Source organism: Ctenopharyngodon idella, chromosome 13 (assembly GCF_019924925.1).
Source record: "Ctenopharyngodon idella isolate HZGC_01 chromosome 13, HZGC01, whole genome shotgun sequence".
Taxonomy (NCBI): domain Eukaryota; kingdom Metazoa; phylum Chordata; class Actinopteri; order Cypriniformes; family Xenocyprididae; genus Ctenopharyngodon; species Ctenopharyngodon idella.
The window spans coordinates 12,917,403-12,930,995 of record NC_067232.1 but is presented as its reverse complement, the minus strand read 5'-3'; the positions used below and the strand labels follow the sequence as shown (position 1 = coordinate 12,930,995).

The following is a 13,593-nucleotide window of genomic DNA, read 5'->3' as shown; positions in this document are numbered from 1 at the left end:
CACAGAGATATGTATCAGTTATAGCCATTTAGTCTTTATTTTAAATCAAAGAAATGTCCTCCATATGAGGGGACTGTCTGCAGCAGCTCATGTTAACCTATGACACTTTATACCGAATTCAAGGTTCAACTAAGGTCACGTTCTTTGCTTATGAGATGCTGGGTCAGGCTGTGCAGAATGATGTGATATGCGAAGGTTACCAGAGTACATGTAAACAATAGACGCTTCAGCAGAATCTGTCCCACGGGAACATACTGCTGCATCTGTAGCGTGACTTATGTGACACAACGGAGGTGGACTGTTTGTATATTATTGCTGATATGTGACATTCCAAAAGTTAATAACTGTTGGATAATATGTGCCAAACAAGTTAAAAACACTACTACAATACACAACAAACCAGATGAAAAACTTAACAATTACCTCACCTTGTTGTTGAAGGGTAAATTCACCCCAAAATGAAAATTCTGTCACCATTTACTCACCCTGTATATAGTTCATCGTCGGAACACAAATGATGATATTTTTAATGAAATTTAAGAGATTTCCGTCCCTCCATTGACAGTCTACGCAACTACCACTTTGATGCTTCAAAAAGTTTATAAAGAGATCGTAAAACTAATCCATATGAATTAAGTGGTTAAGACCAAATTTTCTGAAGAGACCGAAAGCAGCACTCGAGCTGAAATGTCATAAATGTATAGAAATAGTATTAAATACATATTATTCTTTTTTTTTTTTTCTCAATGTCATTCAATTTTACTTTTTATTTGTTGCTCATCTTTTTTCTTTTAGGGTTTAAAGAAAAGAAAACAGATTTTCATTGTGGTCTCAGACTTTTGAAGCTCACAGTAGGTGGTCAGCATTTTGCAAATGAAAGGATTTTAGTATTCACAAATGTCCTTCATGTATCCTCAGAGGACACCTCATGCCCTCTAGTGATTAACTCTGGTAATGAGGAAGCTGTATTTCATCAGTAACAATATGCAAGCTCCCGTTCAGAGCCTGTGAGCACAGTGCCTTGTTTGTTTTCTTGCTTTGCCATTAAATTCCCCCTTGAGTGACAAGTAAGTCTAAGAGTATACTTTAAGACAGTATAAAATATAACTTGCACAGATTATGCCCTGATGGCACAAACCATTTAAATGGTTTTTAAATCAGACCACGAATGATTTAGGTAAATTTAATTATCTCCTACCTGGAACTATTTCAAAAAGATGCCGCCCAGGTTCATCAGGATTGGCTGTCAGCTCGTTGACTTGACTACCCTGCAACGGGATACATCCCTGGAGGGAAAAAGAAAGAAAAGATGACTTTACACTGAAAAAAAAAAAGAGCTGAAGGGCACATTTTTAGCACAGTTTGTGTCCAGTGTCCAGAACTTTTTAACATTTTAAGCTGTTCTATCTTTTAAAGCATTAGGAGAATGAACTATTTCTCTGCAGAGATAACTGGAGATCAGTGTTACATTATGCTATTGTAATCTAATAATTGATTTGTGGTGCTAATAAGCACCTATGGGGGCTTAACTTCAGGGCAGATGAGGCATTGTGGTATTCAAGTTCTCTGTTGGGTGCATGGCCCAATTTTACACTGTAATCAGCAATGCTGAGTCATGCATAATTAGACACAACGACAGTCAAATCATAAATTATGCAGCAGCCTCCTTTAGCTCATCCTCCATCCTTCGCTGCATTAACACAGCAATGCAAGTTCTCATCGCTCTGAAATTCCTCTCTGCCATTTAGCTGCAGTTAAATGAAATTTCAGAGGGTATGCATTGATAAGGTTAAATGCTTATAGGGTTACCCACTCAAATGCAAGCTGGGCACATTTCTGCAGCGGAGATTGAATTTAGCTGTGATGGAGATGGGGTGGGGTGGGGTCGGGGGGAGGGGGTGTAGAGAAAGAGAGCGGGAGCATTAACAGGGAGTTTACGGGCTCCGGAGGAGAATAATACGAATTGAAGGATAGATGAGCCAGAGTCGGCGGTATACGCTGAGTAAAGTCATGCTGCATTAGGGGTCATAGGTCAGCTGCTCTGTATCCGCTAAATGCTTTGACTTACACTACAGCCAAGCAGGAGGGCATGCTGTTTCCAAATGAGTTTGTCAGGCTAACAGCATGCTGATGTCATCTTGCTGTAATGGAGACAGTGGAGGACATAGCTTTGTTTCCAAAGCCTTGCTGACAGGGGAGAATGAAGCCCTAGTATATATGTGATATTTAGATTTCTTTTATCATTTTTTGTAATAAAAACAAAATCAAATAACATGCATATAACTCATAAACAAAAGATACAATATATGTGACCCTGGATCACAAAACCAGTCATAAGTCGCACGGGTATATTTGTAGCAATAGCCAACAATACATTGTATGGGTAAAAATTATAATTTTTTTCTTTTATGCCACAAATCATTAGGATATTAAGTAAAGATCATGTTCCATGAAGATATTTTTTAAATTTCCTACCATAAATATATCAAAAATGTATTTTTGTGAGTGGATATGCATTTCTAAGGTCTTCATTTGGACAACTTTAAAGGCGATTTTCTCAATATTTTGATTTTTTTTTGCAACCTCAGATTCCATATTGTCCTATGCTAAAAAAAACATACATCAATGGAAAGCTTATTTATTCAGATTTCAGATTATGTATAAATCTAAATTTTAATGACTGGTTTTGTGGTCCAGGGTCACATATCAACTATTTCGCATTAGCTTTCATATTTTAAAAAAATACACATGAACAGCAATGAGGAAAAAGGGGAATTTTAGGGCAGCTGAAAACGACAAATTTATTTAGCAAAAAAAAAAGTCTTTTTTCTGTTACAAAACTATTGCTTATTTTGTGCAAATTCTTGCATAGTGTCTTGAGTGTTTTTTTTTTTTCTTCAATATTTATAATGTATACATTCATGTATACGGTTCAAAAGTTTTGTAATGTTTTTGAAAGACGTCTCTAATAGGGGTGTTGAAATTAACTTTCTACAATGCATCGCAATGCGAACGTGGACGATTCTGCAGGGATGCAGTATTAGACCATGGCTCTGTCCCAAATGGCACCCTAAACACTTACGGCTTTCCTACGAGTCTGCACTTTCGTGACGTAACGTCGCTTTGACTGTCGGGAAGAAGTCTGCCGCGGAGCTCGCACCAGTGCAGGCTCAGTAAAAGTGCGCATCGAGGGCGCATATCGGCCGCAAAGTGGGCTCTCGCGAGCACCCTTCTGAAGACTAAAATTGACAAATGGGACACCCTACGGTCTCGTGGACTTAACGGACACGCGCACGCAGCAGCCACTGTAAGTCCACAAGACCGAAAGTGCATAAAAGTGTGCCATTTGGGACACTATCGATTATAGCCTACTGACGTTTCTCTAACGTCATTCGTCGCATACGCGCTTCTCGCGCTAGTGTAAAATGGCGGATGGAGGCGAAACACAAAAGTGAGTAATAAAAAAAAAATGCACCCACTATTTTAACTTTATACTGTGCGTGCGTGCGTGAGAGCGTTATTGTCACTTAGGCCTACACTACTTGACAGTTTCATGCGCTTTTAGTATTTACTAGTGTTTATTAGTTCTAAATGCTTCTGTCATCTGCTGTGTTCAGACTTAAGTTTTGTTTGTTTGCTACATTCAGGAAGTGTACTTTCTTGGAGCAGATAAAATAAAAAGGGAGTAGCCTACATATACCTGACTCCTTGTATTCATTGACGAAAATGTAGCCATATGCAGTAATATTGAAAATTCGAATATTGAATCGAATCGTTGACATGATAATCGTCATCGAATTGAGTCGTGAGACCATCTGAGATTCACACCCCTAGTCTCTAATGCTCACCAAGGCTGAATTTAATGGATCAAAATACAGTAATATTGTGAAATATTACTATAATTTAAAATAAATATTTGCTATTCTCATATATTTGAAAATATAATTTATTCCTGTGATGGCAAATCTGAATTTTCAGCCTTCAGTGTCACATGATAATCTTAAGTATAATAAGCGCTACTTTATATTTTTGTGGAATCTGACTTTTTGATGAATAGAAAGTTCAAAAGAACAGTATTTAAAATAGATTTTTTTGTGACATTATAAATACTTTTGATCAGTTTAATGCATCATTGCTGAATATAAGTATTAATTTCTTTAATACAAAAAACTCCTTTTGAACAGTAGTGTATATATTCATAAAATTTAAACATACAGTGGCTCAAAATTATTTAGGCACTTCAGATATCTAATGCATTGAAATGTGTACATTTTAAGAGTGTAAAACTTTTAGGAGCGCTGCCTGAAAGAACACAATGTTGTCCCTCCCACTGATGAAGTCTAGTCCAATATCCTGTAGATGGTGTGTGCTTGAGGGCTTGAACTTGAAAATAGTGAAGTCATTAGTTATCTCAAAATCAATGCTTAAATTAGTAAGAGAAATAACATATAGATTTTTTAGAGGTAGGGTTATTGATCAGATATGAAATAAAAGGTCAAGGTCTCTTCTTTTTTTTTTAAATCTATTTTGGCAACATTAACTGTCACACTGTTTGGACACAACAGGGTCAGATTTTATTTTTATTGTGGCTGAAAAAAGGCAACCTTTTATTTCAGATACAATAACAAAACATGTATCCTTATTTCTGTTCTCAGGTTGTTGTGTCCTCCTCCCACTGTACCTGTGGTTTGGTTTCCTCCTCATCCTTGTAGAAGTAGAGCTGATCAGTTCGGAGCACAAACCAGCGCAGCTGCCAGTTCTTCATGATGCTGCGCTGTTTCTTAAGCCAGCCAGCTTTCAGCGCCCTCTCTTGGAGGCTGGGGGACGACGGCCTGCTGGAGCCGCGGGAGAGCTCCCCCATGACCATGCTCTTAGACCTAGCTGGAAACGTAAACACACATACATACATTCAAACATGTTAGGTTAGATTATATGTTATATTTACATCCCAATTCTGCTCAATCTAAGCCAAGTGAATTTGCCTCCACGTGTTTGGACAAGTGTATGCACAGAACGCACATAAATATGAATAGACGTGTTGGGCAATGCCAGCAATTTCCCACCACAGCTGAAAACAAGATGTATCATGCATGCCTTATGACAGGCTCCTTAATGATGCAAAGGCAACATTTTTGGGGCTTATTCATGAATTTAAATTCCTCTTATGTTGACCAGAGACAACCACAAACCACAGCAAAGCGGCTCAGATGGGGCAGCTGTTTTTGAAACGCATGCCCAGTATCAGAAGCAGCTTGTGGGCCGGAAGGGAAAAATCAATCCTTTCTTTCCTGTGTGCTGAGAGCAGCAGGATAGCAGTAAACATGAGAGTGCACTCCCAAGCTTCCTTTGTACAGCCATGTTCAGGATCACTTTGGATCTCCCTCTTTCTGCCTTGTCCCATTCCTCTTATTTGCCAAGTCATGATTGAATTTTTTTTCTAGCCTTTATCACATTCACAGTGGCTGGGTCACTCCTATTGTGCAGTATGCTCAGAGTATGTCTTTACTTATTAGATAAAATATGTATTTAAAATAAAATAATTAAAATATGTTTTTAAAAGCTGTAAATCATTTATTTGTTCCTTTTATCACATTTTAACATGTGAATTGTAAAATAATGTAATTACTTTCATTTTAATGCTAATTTAATGTCATTTTAATGCAAATTATAATACAAAAAAACTAAATATATAAAGAAAAAAACTTTAAATTTTATTTTGTCCTTTCTTCAAATTATTTTATTTTATTTTTTTTACTGTATTGGAAATATATTATATTATATTATAATTGGTAATCACATTCTCACTTTCATTTTCCATCATGCCTTTGTAACCTCCCTTTAACTAACACAAGCCAATTCCTCAATGACATCATCCAGGAAGTGATGTCATTTTTGGTGGACAAACATCACAAGTATTAGCAATGGATTTCATGAATTCTGAGATTTTTTTTTAAACTATTCTGTGATTTTTAAAATATATAAAATTTATATTAAAAATATATTTTTAAAAATTATATGAAAATATGTACAAATTATATAACAAAAATGGTAACACTTTACAATAAGGTTCATTTGTTAACATTAGTTAATGTATTAACTAACATGAACTAACCATGAGCAATAAATTTGTTACTGTATTTATTAATCTTTAACGTTAGTTAAACATTAACATTAACGAAGATTAATACATGCCGTAGAAGTGCAGTTTATTGTTAGTTCATGTTAACTGATGTAGTTAACTAATGAACCTCATTGTAAAGTATTACCATAAAATTATATATAAAACAATAACAGCATCCCGTAAGTGAACAATGCTTTTCCCCCCTCCTGTTAAATTCTATCCCCTTAATTTTTTTGCCATTGTGTATACAATCAAGTTATAATCATACTTCCTTAAATTACAACACAAGTATATTCTTTCTTTCTGTCTCTTTCTCTTTCTTTCTTACTGCATAACAGGAATGTCCCACCCATTCTGTTCCTCAGCCTCCCCATCTGAATGAAGGGCTGCAAACGCTGCCCCTCTGATTCAATCACTGTAAGTAATGGAAGCCTCATCAGTGTAAATGTACACCTACAGCCTCATGGAGAGAGAAAGAGTGAGAGAGCACAAATGGAAGAAAGAGGGTGGGAGAAAAACCCCTAAAATGATCCAGCCTTTTGAACAGCAGTCTCCAGGGACACACAGAATGATGTTTCTCCTTATTACCCATAAACCTAGCGGCCAACTCTCAATAACATGCAGGTTGCCGACTGGGCAGAGGGTTTAGCATTAGAATTTTCCTCAATTTGTCTGATTTTCTGCTCCTGTGACATGTTCACAGTCTAAAAATACTGGAAGTCTGACCAGGTCCATGCATATTTAATTCAGACTCATTTTTTGGAATGACAAAAGAGCCTTTCTTTTGTGTGTCTGTTCCTTAAATATCCTTTCAGGGCACTGGTACTGAATATGAAGACTTTAAGAATTATTAAGAATTAATATTAGCAATTAATCTATGCCTGAAATGATCAGGCTGCTTAAAATAGCCTCGTAATAAAGAGTTTCGTACAAGGCATGTTTTATGAGGACACCTTGAATATGGCATGAGGAACAGAATATTAATGAATTTTGTGTAGCTCATATGGTTTGGACTATTCCTTAGATCCGCTTTCATAAAAAGATGTAATATGTCTAAAAGCATCTGAACTTTACTATATTATATATATAAAGACACACATATACATATATATATTTACAATATAGTAAGTAGTTCATATATATATATATATATATATATATATATATATATATATATATATATATATACACACACATTGTATTATGCATAAGTACAGCATGTATAACACAACTACAGCACAAAACTAAAAGGCAATTGTAAATCCACTTAATGTTCTGACACTCAGAGTGGAATGACACACCAGTCGGCAAATGAAACCTGGCAGTGTCTCTGAGCCTGCTGTGCTGGAATATGTGCTGTAGCGGCTTAAAACATGGTGAACCCAACACCCTCACCGAAAGTGACACAATCCATATGCAAGATGACAAATGCAGAGCCCAGCAGACAGACAGTGTGCTTCAAATGCTCCTGTTTGCTTTATGTTGCACAGCAGGGCAGAGATCAATCTACAAATAGCCTCTTACCACAACTGCTGAAGCAGAAAAGCCTATTCTCCATTTACGAGGAGAAATAATCAGGAAAAAACATGCAATTATTATCAATTCAACTTTAAAAAAAAAAAGTGATGTTGCACCTGTTTTGTGCATGGAATTGATCAACGGTAACAACTGTACAGTAAGACTCAATTTAGCATCATAAACTAACAATAATCTAGGTTAATTTATAAATACAGGGTTTCTACAGATTTCATCAAATCTAATTTAATGCTTTTTAATGCCATTTTTTAAATTTTTTTAATGGCATATATATATATATATATATATGCCGCTAAATATCGATAGATGACGATATATACGGCAATTAGAAAATTCATCATGTCATTGTTCGCATTCTGCCAAGTGTCAGCCCTTTACATTTGTTTGCTTCTCTGCTGCTACCCTTTTGCTCACATAATATATTTTAATACAGCCAAATTCCCAATAAAATGTTCATCTATATATTTTTTCTGTTTTTGTTGTCATTCAATATGAAGTGGTGACTGAAACGCGGCCCATTAAGATTACATTACATTTTTTTTTTTTTTTGTGGTGGTGGTGGTGGAAATATAAATTTGTTCTGAAGCAATATCCTTTCAGAATATTGCAGCTTTGACATATGTAAATCTGCATATTTTTGATTGATTACAACTGCATTAAATAATGTTATGGGATTGTTTTAAATATTTTTTGAAAATACAAACATGAAACCAGTAGGTGGCTGCAAGTAACCGTCTTAATGAGTGAGTCATTGATTCATTCATTCAAACGATTCATTCAAAAGGCCGATTCCTTCAAAACGCTGAATCATTCAGTAATGAAAACAAGGCTGTTGTTTGGTAATGCTGTGATCTTTGTTTGAAACTATTTTCGCTGATAAAATAGAACAAAACCAGTCAATGTTCCTTCTAAAATGTAAGTGGCTTAATATTAACTACTTGTTAATTGAACTGTTGTATAAAATCAGTGTCACGTTTTTAATCGTGATGGTAGCCTATAGGAAAACAGCATTCTTGGTCGTGTGGTTTTGCTTACCAGTATCAAGTTATAAAAACTACACATTTTGAATTTTTACTGCAGTATGTTTAACCAAGCATCTTTTTATGTGTGCTTCGCTCATGTTTTCATTTCTCCTCGAGATACTAAGCGAGCCTCAACAGCGCAACCTTGTTATCGTCAGTAGCCTACATTATACAGCCTATTATTATCCACTATCGATCGCCACTAACACTAAATGTAATAAATTCAGTCACTCGCGTTTTGGCGATTCCCAAATTGCTGTGTTTTTGTTTTGTTTTTTAGGTATTGACGTTTTAATCAGGTCCTTGTCCGGTCGGGAAAGTAAAGTTCGAGCCCTGACATGTTAAACCAGCACTAAAATCCTGATTTATAATCGAGACGTTGTCTGACAAAATCACCATTCACATAAGATAGACATTTGCTGTGATTTTGGCTATATGTTCACGTAAAATGATCACTCAGGTTAGAAGCAATAGTATCTATTTTATTTGTTCTCTCCAAACCGGAGTTATGGCAATTTTGCACCGGCCGGAGGCAATTACCAAACTGGTTCCGTGTGCGTATCACACCAATGTACATATTTTGCGACAGCAAATCAAAGTTATTAATTATTTCGGCTCCGCGGATACCCTGAAATATAGTACTATTATTTAGTGTTAATTCATGTTCATAACAATATCATGTTAATTTATAGAACAGGAAATTTAAAATTGTGGAAATTAACATTGACCAAAAGTACTGTTTATTGGTTAATGCATTAGGTATCATGAACTAACAATGTTAATGAATTGAACCTTATTGCAAAGTGTCATGTGATGAATAAACCTACAAGCTACTGTATGTACATTACATTTAGTTTACATTTTATATGACATTTAGCTTAAGTATACAGTATGCCCTAATAGTATAGCAGGCTACAGGCTATTGTCAGCAAGCCTTTTCTCATGCAGGTGAAACAGTTTGACATTCAGCTGTTATGATTTATTGCACCTTTAAGTCCCTTGAGTGTTGAGACTACAATTCATCATAGACCAAGAATAGAACATGAGTTCATGTATAGAAAATGACATGGAAATATAATAATCGCGCTTCTTCTTGACTTTTCTGCATCATCATGTATGAAAAAGTGAATCAAAATCACAATATAACACATCAGCGTTATGAGGCACGATCAGCATGTGTCAAGATCCGAATCATGACTTTCTGGTTAAGGAGTGTGACACAAAGCCAGAGACCACTTACACTCATTAACCACTAATCAAGCTGAAAGATGTTACCAAGCAACCGCCCAGTGTGTTGGATCACTGCCATGGAGCCTCAGAGATATCCTCAACAGCCCATCACTGAGCTGAGACTACGAGCCGGTAGTGAGCGCAGCTAAAGCAGCCAGGAGAGGGTGTTGCTACAGATGGGAACGCATGACAGTGATGCTGAGAATTAAAGGCAGATCATATCATGCTTACCTCTCCTGGACTGTCTAATCTTGGGGCTTAGCATGGTGTTCATAGCTGAGCAACACTGTCCTCCATCCACATGTTGGGATCCGCACTCTACTCTCTCCTCCTGAGCCTCGCCCTGTTGCACCTCTTCCGCCTGCTCTGGACAGCATCTGTCTTCCTCCCTCCCTCCCTTCCTCTCTCTCGCTCTCTCTCTCCCCCCTCTCATGTCCCACTGGCCCACTGCACTAAGCGGCACGCTTCCCGGCCCCTCCCACCCTTATCATGCAGAGGCAGCTGGAGGAGAGAGACCTCTTGCACACGCTCAGATCCACCCTTACCCATAATGCATTATTTATCCCACACCACCCCAAATTAATTCCACTCCGGACCAGCCATTAAAGGCCTGGATGATTACACTCAATAATTCAGTGAAGCAGAAACAGAAGGGCTTCTGCCATTTCCCCCCCATTCTCCCTCCCTCCTAATTGGCTCTTTAGTCTGGTGAATGTATGTGCATGTGCTTGTGAGTACTACTGTATGTACTTCTCTATTTCTCTTCTTCACTCTACATTCACCTTTTCATTGTCTAGCTTTTCCTCACTTCAAATCACTTCCAAACAACAAAAAGTTGTAAAAGGGATAGTTCTGCTAGAAATTCTGTCATTATTTACTTGCCCACATGGGTTACAACCCATATGTTGTTGTTTTTTCTTCTGTGGAGCACAAAAAAAGATTTTTGAAGTTTCACATAGAAGTTTTTATAAAACAAGCTCCAAAAAGGACAAAAACTAATTAAGAGTATACAATAAAAATACCGTTTTATGACTTGTGTGCTATATTCCAAGTCTTTTGAAGTCATACAGTAAGTTGTTGTGAGGGACAGAATGGAATTTTGGTACAAAACAAAACAGAACTAAAATAAAATATGACTTCAGAAGAATTGGAATATACTGGAGAATTCGTATGGGCTATTTTTATGGCGCTTTTGTCATTTTTGGACATGATCATTGTGAACTGGCATTAGAGCTGCATATAAATATTCTTTAAAATTTCTCCTGTGTGTTCATTAGAAAAAGAATAGCTTATGGGTTTGGGTGAGTAAATAATTTTTCTTTTTAGGTAAACTGGCTCTATAAATTGTTATTCAATCTTCATTTGCTTTAATAGTATTATTAACATCTAATAGTTGCATTGATTAATTTATAAAACACAAAAATGTTTTTTTTTTTTTTAAATAAATTAATTGTCAGTAACAGAAGAGTGTCCATTTTACACATATTACATTTCACAACAATAACAACAGTAATAATGTTTTGACTGCAAAACTATATGTTGACCGTATGCCAGAAGATCTGAGAATCACACAAATCATTTAAAAAGTTTTTGCTAAAAGGCTCATAGTAATAGATAAAGCCTCTAATTATTTATTAACAATAAAGCATTTAATTAAAGGGTTAGTTCACCCAAAAATGAGGTACTCACCCTCATGTCGTCCCAAACCCGTAAGACCTTCGCTTGTCTTTGGAACACAAATTAAGATATTTTTGATGAAATTTGAGGATATCTGATCCACACATAGGCAGCAACGACATTGCACCTTTTGAGGTCCAGAAAGGTACAAAAGACATCGTTAAAACCGTCGACGTGACAACAGTGGTTCAACCTTAATATTATGAAGTGACAAAAATACTTTTTGTGCGCAAAAACAAAACAAAAATAATGATTTTATTTAACAAATTTGTCTGTCCCGTTATACTGCTATGCTATTTTCGCTGCAGAGCTTCAGTGTTTATGTCTGAAGCTCTGCAACGAAAAAAGCATAGCAGTATAACGGGACAGGAGAATAAAGTCATTATTTTTGTTTTGTTTTTTCACACAAAAAGTATTCTCGTCGCACGTCGACAATTTTAACAATGTCGTACCTTTCTGGACCTCAAAAGGTGCAATATCAGATACCCTCGGATTTCATCAAAAATATCTTAATTTGTGTTCTGAAGACAAACAAAGGTCTTACGGTTTTGGGACGACATGAGGGTGAGTACTTAATGACAGAAATTACATTTCTTGGGTGAACTAACCCTTTAAGCACAATATACTACATACATAGTCCTAGGTCATATAAATGTTATGACTGTTAAAAATAATTTAGTTCAACAAGGTAGTTTACACTGCGCTCTCTCTCATCTCATATATTGTCTTACATAAATTTTTTAACTACATTAAATTCAGCTGTGATTCGCACTCAAAATTCAAAATCTTTTTTTTACTTTACAGAAACGTTTCAGCTCTCAGGCCTTCTTCAGTGTGTGACAAATGTTACAAGTAATTGTCCATTCATACTGTTAGTCATAAGTTATAAGAGATGTTGAAATCACTTTCAGTCAAACAAGAATATAAAAAAAAAAAGTCAACTAATTACCTAAAAATCTCCATCGTCTCCTTGGTGAATACTCAGAGTTGTACATTAGGGCTTAAAATGTGGCATCTTCGTGTATGGATTTTGAAACTAACTGCTTCAAACATCTGAGTAAGTAAAAGAAGAACTACAGGTTTAACTTTAAAGTTCACCAATGTGACATCTAAGAGACTCCCACTGAATCCGTTAAGGAACTGAGAGGAGGAGAACTAAATGCAGATCTAATAAATCCAAAACTTAAAGAAAATGCATCCACATCATCAAAAAATAACAAGAGTGGTTCTCAGGAGAAAATTACTCATAAATTTACTTGTAAACGTTTGTGTTAGAGAGACGTAATCAGTCTCTCTAACACAAACACTATGAGGTCAGTATTTTCACATTTGCTATCCAATGAATTCACATACTCTAGAGTAGTCTGAAAAATATATGTGCTTAACTGCATTATAAAAGGGAAAATTCCAAAAGCTGAGAAGTGTAAAATCACAAGAAGGTTGGTAGACTGCCCGAGACATCTAAGGAAATGACGACTGCTAATGCAGAAGTGAAAACAGCAGTGTAGTGTACAAGTGCCTCTTATTATGGCCTTTTATGAAGGATGGTGTCACATCATGTCACTTAATATTAAAGGGATAGTTCACCCAAAAATAAAAAATTCTGTCATTTACTCACACTCAAGTAGTTCCAAACCCAGTATGAATTTCTTTGTTCTGCTGAACACAAAGAAAAATATTTGGAAGAATGTCAGTAACCAAACAGATCTCGTCCCCCATTGACTACCATAGTAGGAAAAATAAATACTATGGTAGTCAATGGGAGGCGAGATCTGTTTGGTTACTGACATTCTTCCAAATACACTGACCGGCCAAAAAAAAAAAAAAAAGGGGTCGCTGTTTGGACTTTAATAGGCAAATACTCTATGGATGGATAATTATTACAGTGATTATTATTTTTCTAGCATGTTATATGTTTGGCAACAGTTCTTTTAACCCTAAAAGATGGAGTGTGTAGCTTTTCATTTCTTAAACAACCATGTATTAAGATGTATCATGGCCGTATTC

The 13,593-nt window shown here is 36.1% G+C and overlaps 1 protein-coding gene across 2 annotated transcripts in view; it reads right to left on the bottom strand.

Moving 5' to 3' along the window:
• arhgap22 (Rho GTPase activating protein 22) overlaps positions 1-12,976 on the bottom strand; it is a 35,102-nt gene extending 22,126 nt beyond the window's left edge. The window contains exons 1-3 of one of the 2 annotated variants that reach the window (XM_051916964.1): positions 12,536-12,976; positions 4,682-4,881; positions 1,199-1,286 (exon numbers count right to left, since the gene is read on the bottom strand). In XM_051916964.1, coding sequence (XP_051772924.1) covers positions 1,199-1,286; positions 4,682-4,881; positions 12,536-12,581 — 334 coding nt within the window. In that variant the 5' untranslated portion in view covers positions 12,582-12,976. Of the gene's footprint in view, positions 1-1,198; positions 1,287-4,681; positions 4,882-10,140; positions 10,303-12,535 lie in introns of those variants that run through there. The other variant, XM_051916965.1, reaches the window with a different exon arrangement.
• Positions 12,977-13,593: the final 617 nt, after the last annotated feature.